Source organism: Onychostruthus taczanowskii, unplaced genomic scaffold, assembly GCF_017590055.1.
Source record: "Onychostruthus taczanowskii isolate IOZ18803 unplaced genomic scaffold, ASM1759005v1 scaffold19, whole genome shotgun sequence".
NCBI lineage: Eukaryota > Metazoa > Chordata > Aves > Passeriformes > Passeridae > Onychostruthus > Onychostruthus taczanowskii.
In genome coordinates this window covers 13,456,091-13,472,744 of record NW_024499128.1, presented here as the reverse complement: position 1 = coordinate 13,472,744, position 16,654 = coordinate 13,456,091, and the positions used below count along the sequence as shown (strand labels likewise).

At 50.8% G+C, this 16,654-nt stretch overlaps 1 protein-coding gene across 1 annotated transcript; it reads right to left on the bottom strand.

The window, feature by feature from the left end:
- Positions 1-1,849: 1,849 nt before the first annotated feature.
- On the bottom strand, positions 1,850-16,490 carry COG7 (component of oligomeric golgi complex 7). Its single transcript, XM_041401925.1, has 17 exons — positions 16,238-16,490; positions 15,455-15,603; positions 14,880-14,996; positions 14,561-14,729; positions 13,488-13,570; positions 12,628-12,750; positions 11,118-11,316; positions 8,999-9,126; positions 8,491-8,645; positions 7,171-7,287; positions 6,595-6,660; positions 5,714-5,900; positions 4,652-4,792; positions 4,126-4,209; positions 3,694-3,808; positions 2,580-2,723; positions 1,850-2,418 (listed from the first exon to the last, which is right to left on the bottom strand). Exons 1-17 carry the CDS (start codon positions 16,401-16,403, stop codon positions 2,252-2,254), a joined length of 2,310 nt encoding a protein of 769 aa, XP_041257859.1. The 5' UTR covers positions 16,404-16,490; the 3' UTR covers positions 1,850-2,251.
- Between the last annotated feature and the right edge of the window lie 164 nt (positions 16,491-16,654).

Below are 16,654 nucleotides of genomic sequence, written 5' to 3'. Positions count from 1 at the left end.
CAGGACTGGCCCTACTGAAGTACTTCTGCAGAAGTTCAAGAGGAAGCACAATCCTGTGGTTAAACCTCGTACCAGAACACGGAGTTCTGGGCACAGCGCCCAGTGCGGGGCGGCCCCAGAGAGGGGGGTCCAGGATCCTTCTGCAAGGCAAGCTCCCCAGCACAGGGGGCTCTGGTGCACAGCTGTGGGGCAGAGCATGCCCAGGGTCCCTCCAGCCCCTTGGCAGGGGTGCAAATGGGGGTCCAGCTGCTGATGACCACCAGCAGCAGGACAGAGGAACTGGGGGAGGATCTGACAGCTGAGGTACCACCAGCATGGCTGCTTCTGCCCCAAACAGAATCCTGTGTTCAAAACTCACTGAATCCACATTCAGGGAGTACGTCCTTCACACGTCCACACTCTGTCCAGCCCTTTCTCCCCCAGCTGGTTCTCCTTTGAAGGGAGAAGGACCAGCAGCCCCCAAACACGCTGCTCTGTACAGAACCACCCAGGCAGAGCCTGAGCTCAGCGAGCCCCCAAACCCACCTGAGTGCCAACAGGGCACAGGACAGCAAAACACCTGTAAAGACAGAGGAATCCAGCCCTTACAAGCTGTCCTAGACTTTTCCTGTCTCCTGAAAGGAATGTTTCCATCTCTGGGCACCACAAACAAGCACGGCCTCCTTTCCCACGGAAGAGCTTGTGTAAAGTGATGGCACTTGATCCCACATCACAGCTGAGTGGGAACCAAGGACCTGACACCCTCCCCTCCTGAATCAGTGCTCACTATGCAGTGCCATCCTTGGCAGAGGCCTCCAAAGGACGAAACAGTGAAAAACCAGAACACACAGAGCACATTTCTTAGAACACGGGGAATGCTGACAGCAAGAACCTGGGCATCTCCTCTCACACTGTCACCAACAAGGTCCCTGGGATGGGCAGCAGGTCCCAGGCTGCTCACCCTGCCCTCATGACTTCAGCCCCAGCTGGCTGCCAGCCCAGGCAGGGAACAGCCCCAAAACTCTCCCCAGCAGCACGGGGGCAGGGGAAGGTGGGAGAGGCACGGCTGCTGAGCTTCACCCTGCTTACAGCAGAGTGCAGGGAACAGAGTGTTCCCTGCAGGACAGGGACAGCTCACCCTTCCAGTCACAGCTGGCTCATGGAGGTGTCTGACACCTCATAAAAGTGGGAAGTGTCTCCAGTGCTTGGCTCCAGCTCTGTCCCAGCCTGAGCCCAGCTGAGCAAAGGGGTTTCCAGCTGCAGCAGCAGTGCAGCTGCCATTCCAGTTTTGGGAGCTCCCTGTATTCTGCCCCACTGTCTTCCAGCTGCAGCAGCAGTGCAGCTGCTCCAGACTCAGCTGCCATTCCAGTTTTGGGAGCTCCCTGTATTCTGCCCCACTGTCTCCCAGGAGAGCACACTAAGGCTAGACCAGCTGGTCCTCAAAAATCTATACAACAAATGGCAATAAATTCTACAAGGAAGCACCACTTTCTTTAAATTCCTTACAAACTTTATGGCTTTCCACAGAATAGTGAAATTGCACCAGGAACAACCTACAAAGCTGGTTTTATTTTCAGGGCCAAGCTTTATCAAGCCTCAAGTGTCAAGTGAAGAGACCTTCCTGACCCTGTATTTAGGACACCTGAGCAGTGGCCACTGCCTACAGGCAGCCCCTCTGTGCTGATCTCCCCATCACCCCAGACACAGCAGACTCAGTTCTCTGAAAAAGCTGCCACAAAGCATGAACTCTACAGCACCAGGCAGAACACTTCCAGCACTCCTCAACCTACTCAGGGTCATCTAGAGGTTTTGGGAAATTTGGCCACAGGACACCTTTCCTTATTTCTAAAGATGGAAGAATGGAACAAGCTTTTCCTAGACAAAGACATTTATTAAAAGTTAGTCTGAAATAAATTCCCCCAATCCCCAGAGATCTTTTCTCTGTCCTTGCAGAAATGAAAACCAATCTGAGATGTCTCCTGGCAGTGATGCCAGCGGCAGGGAAGGCACAGTTACCCCTCCAGGCCCCTCATGGCCGCGATGCCAGCTGCAGGGAGGGCACAGCTGGCAGTCCAGGCCCCTCATGGCCACGATGCCAGAGGCATGGAGGGCACAGTTACCCCTCCAGGCCCCTCATGGCCGCGATGCCAGCGGCAGGGAGGGCACAGCTGGCACTCCAAGCCCCTCCTGGCTGCGATGCCAGCGGCAGGGAGGGCACAGCTGGCACTCCAGGCCCCTCATGGCTACAATGCCAGTGGCAGGGAGGGCACAGCTACCCCTCCAGGCCCCTCATGGCCGCGATGCCAGCGGCCATCCTGCGGGGCAGGCTCTTGGCAGCCTGGTGAAACTCCTCTGGCTTGGCCTTCAGCAGAGCTGCAACGTTCTGCAGCGCCCGCGAGGGCTGGAGGCCCAGGGCATCCATCACGTTTATCAGATAATCTGCAAAATCAAGGCAAGATTTGCATTTAACTTGCAACAGACGCCGTGCAATGAAAGATACCCTTGTTCTTGGTGACAGGGAACCCTGTCAGGGACAGCTCCCACCCACAGGCACACCCCGGCAGGAACCCCGCACGCTGACAGAGCGGCCCTGAGCTCACCAATGTCCGTGGCCAGCTGCTTGGTGGAGTGTGCTGTGAGCTGAGGGATCTGCAGGATGACCTCGCAGTAGGTGTGCATGGTGGCCCTGGCGATGGAGCCCAGCCAGTAGTCAGCCACGTTGTCCAGCTCGGGCAGCTCATCTCCTGCACAGACAGCGCCCGTCAGCCGCCAGCACGCCTGGCCTGCCCCTGCTGCCTTTTACATAGCCCTAGCTGCTTAGTAACGTCTGAACAGCTAATTAATACCATCTGAACAGCTAATTAGTAACTGGTTATGAACAGGTGAACTGCTCCTTCCCCAGGACAGCCAGGCAGTCAGAGCTTACCAGCTGGTTCTGGAGTAATCTAAGCAGTCAGGTACTCTCCCTGCACAGCACTGTCAAGAGCTCCAGACCCAAAACACTGCCCTGATTACCCTCCAGGTAAGTCATTTCCAAAGGGCTGATGGGTGACCAGCTGGGACAGGGCACTGCCTGGCAGCTCCTGCAGGATCCTCTTCCAGGAGCAGTTTGCAAACCATGGCAGTGACAAGGATTCACAAAGAGTTTTTTTCCAGCCCCAAAGGCAGTCTGTGTTCATTAGTGCTTTGAATTACAACGTGTAAATGCTTCAAGGTGACATAATAGTAATGCAAAAGCCTGAACTAAAGAGTGTATTTTTGGAAGGTTCCAGGAAGCCTGTAAATACCAAGCTCTATGCTTTCTTCACTGTCTGTGGAAATAACAACACCATAAAGAGACTAAACCCAGCACAGCAGGTACACTGCCAGCCTGCAGGGAAAGGCATTAGGTGGCTACTGCTGTTCCCTGCACCAGGATCAGTGACAGCAGGAACAGGAGCCAAAACCCAAGAGAACTCTTCAGACCCCAAACCACCATTTTAATGAACACCAAACTCACACAGACCAAGCCAAAGCTTCCAGTTTGAATGAAACAAAACCAAGTTTTACTCATTATTTAGAGGCTCCTCCTGGGTTTTACCAAAGGATTCTTGGAAGAAACAGTGTGATAGGAAAGGGATCTCCAATGGTTTTGTCACTGTACCACATCCCACCCGTGTGATGTCAGGATGGAAAGCTTTCCCCAGACACTCCAAGCCTCTGGTCTCACCCTACCTTGCTCTGGGGGATATGGCAGTTTCCCAGCATGTAATGCAAGCTCCAAAGCAGAATCCTCTTGAGTGACAAATGGCTCCAGGTGCAGAGGAAGAGACATAATGTATTGCCCAATCTGGAATAAAAGCACAAAAGCTGAATCACTGAACAAATGCAAGGCAAGTCCTTTACTAGAGAAAAAGTCCCCCGCAGTAAATACACCTGAAAGCAGAGAGCTGAGCCTGACAGCCACTCACTCACCTACAAATTGGCTCTCGTGCATCACTACACTTGGTACAAGAAACAGTTTTTCACAAGGTCACAGAAGCAGTCACCAAAACACTCATGGTAAGAAAGGCCTGCACAGAGAACTGCTACTCCAAGCAAATCTTTGCTCTCTGGAGAGTTCCCAGCAATTTGTTTTCTAGAGCAGAAAGACAGCTGAGTTCTTACATTGCTGATATATTCTAGAGGGGTCAGGCTGAAGTTGGGCAGCTCATCTGTCAGGGTCTCACCAATGCCACCAGAACTCCAGCCCTGTAAGGCAGAAAGTGCAGGATGAATCAATGACTTCCCAGAGCATGAAGCCTGTCAGCATTTTAGAAAGGGGTGACCCAACAACGTGCACTGTGACTACCCAAGGGATTCTAGGAAGCAGAACACAGACGGTGAGAAAACCGTTTACCATGTTATCCCCCAGGCCCAAAACACCCACTCTTCTTCTGCCCAGCTCTGTGTGGGAAATACGCCCACATGGGTCAGAAAAGCAGCACCTCAAACAAACACCAGAGCCTTCAAACACCTGTGCTGCAAAGGCTGTGGGTGAGGGAAGGGAAACCGCTCCACTGCCTGCGGCTCGTGGCACAAAGGCAGCGCCAGAGAGAACGGCTCTGAGCAGGAGCCAGCCAAGCAGCGCTGACCCAGGGGGCCCCCAGGCAAACCCTGCCTGCCCAGCTCAGCCCGAGGCCCCGGTGCCCACCTCCATCCTGGGAACCAGCAGCAGCTGCTGTTGGATGCGCAGGAACACGGAGTCGAAGGCCAGCTGGTGGGACAGCTGGTTGAGGCGCGCCAGGGCCGCTCGCGACGCCGACAGCAGGCTGTGCTGGCTGGTGCCCTTCTCCTGACACACACAGGGAAACATTGACACTCACAGGCCACTCAAGTGGCCACACAGGGGCTGGGCTAACATGCTGGCAGGGGTTTTGTCCCTGTGCAAAAGAGCTTTCCTCTACGGTGGCACCGCCTGTTTCTTTTGGAATGACCTATTCCAAGCAGTTATTCAAGACAGAAACTGCCACTGCTCCCTGAGGACAAGGAATCAGCATCACATTCCAGCCTCCCCGGGCTCTGGCACATGCTGGACACTGAGAAACTTGCAGAGAAGGTGGCAAAACTGCCTCAAAGGGCACAACTGATACCCTGCACGGAATTAAGTTCTACCTGAAGAGTAGCTGTGGAACTGGACAGTTTAGTCAAGGTTTAAAGTCAGACACATGACACTGAAGGTGGAACCACAAAAGCTGCAGGTAAACCAAGTGCAGAAGAAATCAAAACATTTTGAGGAAATAAAACTCATAACCTTGAATTCACTACTGCATGTGACCAGTGATGGCAAACATAACTTAGATCCACAAGAAGATAACTAAAGCCATTCTACCCTGCTCACAGATCCATGCATGAATGATCCTGCAGAATTCTGTTTCAGACTGGACAGGGCAGCAGATCCTAAGTGGCAGAGAAAGCCTCAGAAGGTGGTGTGTGGGCTCCATAATTTCAGATGGCTCCAACACAACCTTCCCAATGCTCAGTGTGATAAAATCTCCCTCACCTGAGCTGATGAGGGCATGTTCACAAAACTGAGCCAGGATCTGGGGAGACATGGAATGAGTCCAGACTTCCTGGGTTTGGACTTTTCATCTCTCTGTAACACAGCCCATGGAAAGGCTGCAGCCCAGCATGGAAAGTCATCAGACTGGAGGGGGAATCCCACCCACCATGGGCCCAAGAGCAGACTGTAACAGAGGCAGGCTCTCCAGGCTACCTTCAGAGTGTAAAGTGTTTCCATAAGGCTGGCATACTCAGATGGATTCTCCTTCAAGAGATAATTGTATTCCTGCCAAGGATTTTTTATGGAGCTCTTCTTTTCTGCAGAACTGGTGTCCTGAAAGCCAGAAAAACTGCAGGGGCTGTAGGAGTCTGAGAGATACTTCCCAGCAGTCGACAAAATCCTGAAAACAAGTACACAAAAGTCACCAGCAGGATCCTCTGGACTCAGCAGTGCTGTCCTCATGCTGGCCCAAGGACCAGCACTGCCCTTGAGTGACTCCAAGGAGAGCATTCACTGACAGAGAGCTGCAGCCAGTCCTCTCCAGCTGTGCGACTCACCAGCTGCAGAGGTGCTGGGAGGACAGGGGGGTTTGTGCTCTGGGAACACGAGGGCAGAGGGGCCCCACTGAGCACTGCAGGCTGGGCTCTTCTCCAGCCACACTGAGCACTTCAAGGAACCACAGCCTGGGCAGGGAACTGCTTACAACAAGGAGTAGCAAGATCCACGTGCTGCCTGTGCCTACACTCCTCAGGTTACAGGGAAGCCAACAGGTAAGGCACACCTACACATTTCAGCACGTGATTCATGCCCCATGTCACAAGGATCTTGCCAATTTGATCTGGTGGAAAATTCCTTCCTGACCCCCATCTGGCAGCCCACTGGTGGCCAGGCAGGAATCCAAGGAAAAGGATTCTTGGGACTGCCTCAGGGAACATGACTGGGCAGAACAGTCTATGCCCCACCTCTGAATGTCAAAGCATGGGGAAGGGGAATCAGTGGTGGCTTTCCCTCCATGGTCCATGCAATCAAAGCACACTGGGGCTTGTTTCCTTTCAACTTGGTTCCTACATTGAATTAAGGCCACCAGTGCCCACCTGTTGGCCAGCTGCTGCTCAAAGTCTCCACACTGATGAAGGAGTTCACCACAAATGGAAATTATCCTGGAAAAGAGTAAGACAAAAACACACTGTGAGATTTGAGGCAGGTAATGCCAGACCCCCCATCAGAGAACCCATCTCAGACCCACATCAAGTAATTATGAAAAGCTATAACCAAACCACAGCCCACACATCAGTCAAGAGTCAATCTGGTGATAAACTGCATCCATTTGATAACACTGATTTTTTTTTTTCCCCAATGGCCTCATCCATATACTACTTCTTGTCATCATGGGGAAGGCCAGCTCAGTGTCACTGGGAAAAATTCTAAGAGCTGCTAAAATTACAAGTGGCATGAGATGCAGCCTTGCTCCAGCAGGGTGGGGAGCCCCACAGCCCTCCCCGTGCCAGGAGCAACCTGAAACCCACGCCTGACACTGGTGCTCCCAGCAGCACAGAGCTCAGCCCTGTGTTCTGCACTGAGAACTTGTGTAAACTGACCCCAAGTAGTTCCCTTTCAGCTTTGACACAAAAACCAGCTCTGAGCCAGACCAAAAAAACCAAACCCTTCACCGGACAGAGTTCTGGAATGCAGTCCAGTCCTCCTGGAACAGGGAATCTGCCAGGACATCATCCAGTTTACATTTCTTTCGTATAGACTGCAGCGTGTTTGTGAAGTCAGATGTATACCTGCAGTGAGAAAAGGAGCACAGAGAAGCACCAGCATAAGAGAGCAGGCTGGAGAGCAGCACAAACACACGTCCTGTGATTTGCTCAGTCAGTCCCCTGCAAGGGCCAAACGAGAACCAGAAATACTAAAAGGAGTAGAGAGAGACACTCTGGTTCCACTCCAAACAGGTGGATGTGAAGAACTGATCAGCCACAGCCCACTCCAGCCTAGGCCAGAGGACAAGGAGCACGAGAGATGCTGTGTGGCTGCCTCAGTTTGCTGCCTGTGCATTACCAGGAGCTCTCCCTGCCTGTGAGAAGGAACGAGTAAGACATTTCAGTTACCACTACACTGACCATCTCCTAGGAAAGACCAGGAAAACTTTATACAGCTCCTGCTACTCCAACATCACTTGGCCCCTACTCCAGGAACATGGTGACAACAATCTCATGAATTTGTTTTCTCAGCTACTCCCCAGATTAGAACATGGATAAAGAGAAGAACATTCTGTTTTCTACCCACCCCCATTTTCTTTTTAATAATGCCCATAAGCTGGAGGCAGGTACATTGCTCTCTAATTGCCTATAAAGAAGGTGAGATCAGACTTGTGCTTTCCTCTTCCCCCCTCCCAAAGGGCAGCAATACCTGATTCATACCTTGTGAGCAGCTCTTTCAGTATCGTGAAGAAATAAGGAGTAAATCAGTACAGGAATAGGAAAGTGATACTTTAAGACAAGAATTAAGAGTGAACCTCACTCTGTGGGGTATCTCAGACTTACAGGCAGATCCTGAATGTGAGGTTACTTGTCCCAGTGACTGTGTATTCACAGAACCAATATGGTTGGAAAAGACCTCCAAGATTATCAAGCTCAACCTCCAGACTTATTTCCCCACTGAGATCTAATTTCATCAGCCTAATTTGCCTTATTTTGTTTTGGGAAACATTTTCTCCTTCAGAAGTATTTATTAAAAATGAAAACTCTCCCCAACCAGAATCGAAAACAGCTGGCAAGCTTTTGATTTAGCCACAAAATCTTTCATTTTTCCTCTAGAAAACAGCCTGTGCTCGAATGAAGCAGCAAGGGGGACACTGATGATTCATGGTACAGTCAGAGACACTTTCTGCTCTCAGCCATTTTCCATAAACTGCAGAGTCCTTGGCCACAAACTGCACACTCACAACTCGCCCAGGATAAATGGAGCAGCACCTAAAGGCACCTTACTTGGAGAAGAGGGCCTTCAGGGCCTTCAGCAGCCCACACACCCCCAGGCCATCCGTGAGCTTGACGCAGCTGTCGATGGCTCCGGCCGCCAGCGTGAAGAGTTTGCTGACTGAGTGGTTCAGCTCTTGGACACAATCAATCACTTCCCAGTGCTCCTAAATAACAACAGGAACAACAGAGCTGAGCCTGGCTCTTCTTCCAGGTAATAGAGAAAGCACACCTTGTGTGACAGTGTTCTCTGGTATCCTTTTCTGTGCAACTCTTACAGCAGAACCATGCTGGTGCTCCCACCCTCCTGCCCACAGACTGCAACAACAGCCAGGCTGCCAAACCCTGTGTTCCCCAGGTCCTCAGGGAAAAACAGCTCTGCCAACAGCAGAATATTCTACAAATGAAAGGAAACATAACCAAAAAGGAGAGGGGCAAAGAGAGCAGTAACTGTGACAAAGACCCCTGTGTTTAGTGGAAGCTTCAGCCTCTCCCAGGACAGCAAAGACTGGTACATTACCAAGGGCACTGCACTGATCTGGATGAGGAGATTCTCTTCTTCCAGGTCTCCATACTCGAGCTGATAGGGCTTGTAGGGAGCATACACCACTTCCACAAGCTCCATCACTTTCACGAGGTTCTGCTCCTCTACAAAGAATCACATGTTTAGTCTACAAAGAGATGAATATGCTACTAAAAGCCTCATTTCAAGCTACTAAAGCATGCTGCCTGCACAGGCTTGGAATGCTGCCCAACAGCTTCAATCTCAACTACACAGATTGGATTTTTTTATTTTTTTAGAAACAAGATTACTATCTCTACCTGCTTCCTAAAACCAAGATGTTCTACCTCAACAAGTGTCTCAAGAAAATTAGCACTCACTGACCCAAAACAGCCTGGGCGACAAAAATCCATCAAACATTCCAACCTACAGCAGAAGAATTGAAACACATCACTCCCACGGCGTCACACAGGGGCAATCCTCATTCATCAGAAAGCCTAGTTCACACTTAAAATAATTGACACTAATTCAAGTCATTCAGCACTGCTGTGCCAGCGTTCATCAAGCAGAGCCGAACGTGAAGCACAAACGCAGCTCTCGGTGCCATGCCTGAGCAGGGAGCTGCCAACCCAAACACAAGGCAGGGCTGAATGATTATTGCCCAAATCAGAACTGGGCACCAGCTGTTCTCACAAAGCTCTGCCAAACTCAAACCTGCAGCAAACCAAAATTACTTTGAATCCTGGCTCTCAGAAAAGACTTTCACACCCCGAGGACAGGAAAGCAATGGAGCAGTCTGTCCCAAGCCAGCACTGCCTCAGTGCTTGGACACTTTGGAGACCAGACTCAACAGTATCCCAAGCACCAGTCTGACCTCACAGCAGCTCCTGCCTGGAGCAGGAGACTGGACCAGATCATCTTCCAAGGTCCCTTCCAAACTGAATTATCCTGTGAATCACAGCTGAGCCCTCCCCTCACACATACACACAGGAACTGGTTTGAGTCTCCTCAGCTGAGTCACCTGGCCTTTCCATTCTTGAGATATTTCTTTTCTCAAACATATTACCCACACTAAAGGAGACAGAAATAAAGGCTTTGGGTGTTTTTTTAAACACACTCAGATAACAGTTCAACAGTGGTCCTCCTATTCCATCATCTTCTACAATCTGGCATTATTTTCCCACGTCCTTTTTAATAATTTCTATAATGAACCACAAATTAAGCCAGAAAATGATTGATGTGTATGCAACCAGACCGACAACAGACACAGTCACACTCCCTGACATTGCCCAGCAATCATAATTTACAGGATCAAGAAAGAATCTGGGTTTAAACAGCTCAAGACAATGTTATGAGGAACCAAACACAGGAAGCACAGCATCAGGAATGCTCCATTAGCCTTAATTTTGGATTTTCCCACAGCCAGTCTTTGAAGCGGCCCCACCAAATTCATAAGGGTCTATAAATAGCCAACAGCTCCAGTCAGGTGTAAACTTGTGCAAACAGCACCTCACTGCTGTGTGGTTTGCAGGAATCACTCAGCAATCATGACCAAAATGACAAACGTCCCAGGGAGGGGAAAGCACAGGGCAGATTTGGAAACAAACACTGAAGATGCTGCTGGGAAAAAACTACCAACAGTTCAAAAAAAACCACTGGGCATTGTCACTTGATCAAACTCTAAGCCAGCAGCAACATAAAAACTACAAAAAACAAATACAAGCATCCAATGGATGCAGCCTTCAAGCAGGCTTTCTCTTGTTTAGTGAGGTGGTAATTCCAGGAAACTCCTCAACTTTTCTGCTTTGTCATCTCTCACAATGGGTCTTACTGCCTCTCTGGAGACATTTCCTTGTCTGGGAGACAGAAGAAACAGTAAAGCCTGTAAAAGGAGAAGTGCTAAATGCTATTTACCCTGCAGAGCCAGCTCAGGACAGGGCTGCTTCAGGAAACTCAGTGTTGTGTCAACAGCTCAGGTGCAAGACATACACACAAACACAAAGGTGCAAGTGCTGTGGAACTGGGCATTGCCTAGAAGAGATAATCCCTCCCTCCACCTAAAACTAAACAAAATCCCACAATGGGACTTCACAAAGGGGACAGCATAGAGTGACAGAATTCAGAGCCAGAGCCTTACTGAGGTTTGGCAGCATGGCTACCTCCAGCCCCTTGGCGAAGTGGACGGTGGCATGGTGCAGCTCCAGCAGCTGGGCCAGCTTGGTGTCCTGGCCTGTCCTCTCCATGGCAGTGCTGAGACACACAGGGATGGAAGGCACCAGAGCTCCCAGGGTTTGAATCAACAGCACAGTCACGACTTCATGGGGGTTCTTGAAAACCTGCGGCAGCAGAACAGCAGCATTGCCTGAGAGGAACACACAGAGCAGAGAGCAGCAGGCAGCTCCAAAGCTGGAGCACCCACAAGGGGTGAAGAACCCAGAGGTGCTCAGCCAAGGCTGCAAGAGCCACGCTGACCTAGCACACAGGACAGCCCGACTGCGGGTCTAGGGCAGGACAAAGAGTACAGCCACCAAGAAACTAGAAGACAGGCACAGGTCAAAAACTGAATACACAAGAACACAGGCACTACAGTGATTCAAAAAACACCTGACAGAAGAGGGCATTTGAAACAGAGCACTCGGTTGACACAGGTGTGTTGGGAAACAACATGAATCAGTAAAATATGAAGAAATAGGACTATATCACAAGCTAAATTATGGTCAGATAGGCAGAAGTCAGTAGTGAAAAGGCTAGAAAGTCTGTAATCAGCTGAGAATCAGCCACTCCACTAGCATCAACCTTTTTACAGCCTTCACTGTGACTTTTTCATCAGCTACTCTGCTCATTTGCTTTGAAAGCTGGGTTTACCATCAAAAAGGTCCAAGAGTTTTCCAGTAAGCAGAAGCAACACAGGAGATTGAGTGACATGAGCCGTGCCCCACGTGCCATTTCTCACAATCCCCAGTTCAAAGAATATCTGCTAAAATGTAACCTGACATCTGACCTGTAAGTCACATCGAATCATTAGGCAGAAAAAATACATTTCAAGGAAACACTGAGCTCCTCTGCAGCACAGGCCTTGCACTGACACTGGCTTTGTCACATGAAGATAACAATCTCTTACCCTTCATGGATGAAAAACTCTTCAACAATATGAACTTATTTCTTCATTTTACCAAAGGACAAAAACTTTTTTTGATCCTACGTGATTCTTGGCAGGGAAAACAAGCACACAGACTCCAAGGGGTGACAGCAGAAGCCCTCAGACATCTTACACAGAGCAACACGCATCAGTCCAGCGTGACCTTGAGGGCTTCCTCCAGGCCAAGGGATAAAGCAATTCAGGCATTTCAAATGCCTTGCAACAGAACACATTTACAACACCAACAAATTAGTTTTAACTTAAGATACAGATGAAAGTGATAGAGCAGCTTTAATGTCAATAACACGGCAACCTTGCTGCTGGTGGAACACCAGAGCTCAAATCCCGTCTGCAGGGCTGGACCAGGAGCAGTGAGCGGGTTGCAGATCCCATCCTGCACCAGCCAGGCCCAGAGTGGAAGCCAGGCTGAGCAGCCCTGAGCTCTGCAAGGCTTTGTGAGGATTCAGAGGGTGCCCAGCCCTGCCCTGTCCCACCCCTGTCACTGCACCTGCGCTGCCCACTGCAGCTGGGCGTGCCAGGTCCCCAGGAGGGTGTCGTACAGCTCGGTCAGCTGGCGATTCAAGCTCAAGTCACTCTGGCAAAGCTCCTGCCACAGGGCCACCAGCTGCACCTGATGGGGAACAGAACCATCTGAGAAGAAAACTGACAGGCCACAGGTCATGCTTTTGTTATGCCAAACCCAGCACTCCCCATGCACAGCACTTCTGCCAAAACATGAGGCTCCCCCTCGTGCCCCTCTCCCTGTTTCAGCATTACATATAATTCAGCACCACAGAAGGAAAAGACTTTCAGCTTCTTAGTGATTCGAAGATTTAATTAACATTGGTATTTTACTCATAAAATGAGATTGCAACTGATACCCCCACATAATAGTTGAAATACTTGGCAAGCCCCAGCCTTGAACTTAATCCTCAAAAGTCACAGTCATGTGAGAAATTTGAAGCTCAGGTTATGGCTACAGAACTGTCTGGAATTCCAACTTTTAATCTTACCTGAAAAGAGTTTACAGAAATCAGCAGCTGGCAAGTTGCAGTAATAAAGTTACTGCTGACATGGCCACATCCACAGCAAAGCAAAACCATGAGGCACAGAGAAATCAAGCAGAACACACAGCCTGTGTCTGCTGCAGGAAGGGACAAGGACCCGAATGGAGAACTACTCCTGCAACACGGGGAGTAGCCACAGCTGCTCAGAGCCAGCAAGAGAAGGAAATGCAGAGAGGAACAGGTGCCATCCCCCAGCAGAGCACAGCTGAGATCCGTGGGGCAGCAGCTCCCTCTGCAGTCAGAGCCCAGCAAGAATTCCGACTGCCATTCCTCAGCGTTGAAGCGTTACCAAAACACTTACCTTGTGACACTTGTAATAATAAGCCAGAAGCTGGGGCATCCGATCAATTTCAGTGAAGACTTTAACAAACATTTTTGCCTGATCTAAAGAAAACAAAATAACAGGCATCAGGATCAGCCTCAAAGCTGAGGGTGAGCCATCAGTCTGAGCAAGAACTCCTCTTACAAGGGAGCAGGCACAATGGTCTACACAGAAAGAGACAACTTCATCTTTGTTTGCTTATCTTCTCAAACAAGAGCAGAACCGCCTGAAACCCACCTCAAACAAGATCAGCACGCACACGGAATGAATTTAACTTCCTAACCTGCACATAGTGCTAACACATCCAGTATTAAAGCCAGAGCACTTCCTAGAAGGAAATAATTAGTTTCTAGAAACAAGCCAGCACTTACAAACCTAAAGCATACATGACAAAGGCCTCAGCTTTGCTTTCACCTGTCCTCAAAATGACACCTGTGCCTCAGGCTGACTCATGGCACAGCTGCTCCTGCACAGGGCTTAGAAACACAGGTTCCCCCAAAGTCTGGTTTGTACCCCATAGACCCAGATCCCTCCAGGACTTCAAGGTGCACAGAGATGAGTGTCAACAACCAGAACAACTACTTTTCAGAAGTACTGACAGCAGCACAAGGAAGGAACAGCACAAAGAACTGTCCAAAAGACCAGTTTTCTAAGGAGAATTTGCAAAGCTGCTTTTACAAAGTAGTAGGAAGTCAGAACGCTTCCAAACAAACTTCCTTCCTCATTACACCAATAACACCATGATAAAAAAAAAGAAAGCCAAGGCCCTTCTGCTTATTTGAGCAGTACCTCCATCTCCCACATCCATGTGGCCCATAAAATCCTGTAATCTTCTTGTTTCCTGCAGTCCACAGGTACCCCAAACCGTAGGAAAATCAAAGCAGCACTGGCCTGCAGGCAGCTGCAGAGCCCAAAACATTCCAGGGCATCTGCTCCACCAGGAGAAGCTCAGGACCCAGTGCCAGGAGCCTCAGGGCACCAACTCTCCACCCAAACTGTTTTAAAGACAACAAACTCAGTGCTGACAGCAAATGACACCGGGAGCTACTGACCTACAGACTGGGAGTTAAAAGCAGCAACAATCTGGGGGCTGGCCATGGCCTCCAGGCGGTTCTTCAGTGCCTCCAGGTGCACACACTTCTCTGAGTAATCCGGCGTGTCCACCAGCATGGCCAGGCTGCTCTGCATGCTGGTCAGCTTGGCTGAGATCAGGGACACGTCCTGCCAGCAGGGAAAGGCAGCCTGTCACCAAGGGCAACCTCAGACAGCACCAGCACCAGGGACGTGTGCCACAGTCACCTCAAAACCCGAGTTTTAAACGCAGCTCCCTGGAAAGCTGGAGGCACAAATACCAAATAATCCAGCATTTACCTGTGTTTTAAGAGTCTCTTCAATATCTGCACTCAGTGTGGTCCATTTGTCTGCTTCCTGAAGTGACTCGGCAGCCAGCTGCATCCTGGACTTGACCCGGTCAATCTCTACCAGGACCTGCCAAAAAACCACAACACCACGTTCCCCACTGAAACAAAAAATGGTTCTCACAGGTACTTGGCAGTCAGCTTCTGCTTAAATTTAAAAAACACAAAGGCGTGAAAAGATCATATTACTACAAGAAGATGGAATGGTTTGGAGGAGCTAGAGACGTAAAATCATCTTTCCAAGTCAAATAACAGGTTAGTTTGAATTCTGGTCTTGCTCTTTTAGTATCCACTTTGCCTGAAAATGCTGTGCACCCCAGGCAGAACCCAGTGTCCCCAGCAGCTCTGAACAGACGCCTGAGCAGCTGCTCCTCAGGACATGCAGACTGCACAGCTGTGTCACACCCACCTTTCCACTTCTGATGTTAAAAGTGGTTTTGCCTACCTTAAGTTCACTAGACTATTTCAAGTGAGCAACTCTGTAACTTTTAGAATTTCACAAGTTGCAGATAAACACAAAGAACTGACCTGCATGGACTGAGCTGTGTCTTCTTCAAACTTCTTTATATCCTCTTTAACAAGGATCATCTGCTCCTTCAGGAATGTTGCCTCCTGTTTCAAGACTTCCACTTCCCGGAGGACTCTGGGCATGTTCTGGAGAGCCTGATGGCTCGTTTCTGCAGGAACACGGAGCTGTCAGTGAGGAGGGCTGACAGCCCTTGCAGGAACAGGCAGTCTTTCAATAATCTTATCTAACCTTTAGCATTTGAAAAAACCCAACGCTAAAAAACAAAGCAAAACATCAAACAAACCTTCAGCTGTATCTTTAAACTTTAAGTACGTATTTTATCATGGGATCATTCAGGTGTAAAAAAGCCCTCTGAGAACATCAAGTCCAACTGTTCCCAACAGTCCAGTCCTGTTCCCCCAGCACTGCCAAGGCCACCACTAACTCATGTCCCCAAGTGCCACATGCACACGGCTTTTTAATCCTTCCAGGGACTCCAACACTGCCCTGGGCAGCCAGCACAACCCTTTTGAAGACATTTACCCTGTCACCCCATCTAACGCAGCGCTGGCAGCAGCTGCTGTTTCCCAGCATTTAAGGCAGATGCGATGGTGAACAGCTACGAGACCCGAGCGGGGTGCGAGGATCCCCATCTCGGGCCGGGCCGGGATCGCCGACGTGGCCCGGGGCGGCCTGCACGGCTCTGCCCGGGGAAGATGAGGCGCGGGGACACGCCGAGCTCCCGGGCGGAGCCGACCCGCGGCCGCCAAGGCCGGCCCGAGCCCTGCCCGCGACGCGCGCACCTTCCACGGCGTTGTTGACCTCCTGGATGAAGAGCTGCAGCTTCATCACCAGCGTGGCGGCGTGCGCGTCCACCTTGCCCGGGGCCTCCTGCTGCACGGCGCGGAACGCCGCGTTCACCCAGCCCTTCACCTCGAACTCGTCCGACAGGAACCGCGAAAAGTCCATCGCGGGGGGACAGCGGGGGACAGCGGGGGGACAGCCCGAGCGGCTGCGGCCCGGCCCCGCTGGCACCCGGAAACGCGGGGCGGTCCCGGGGCGGCGCCCGGGCGGTCCCGGGGCGGTCCCCGGCCGAGAGCCGAGGCCCGAGGCCCCGCGGCCCGGGCCCGGGGTTCCCGCCGCCCCCCGCCCCTGCCGAGGCCGGTGTCTCCCCGCGGCCCCGGGCCCGGGCCTGCAGCGCGGCAGGGCCTCCCCGCGGC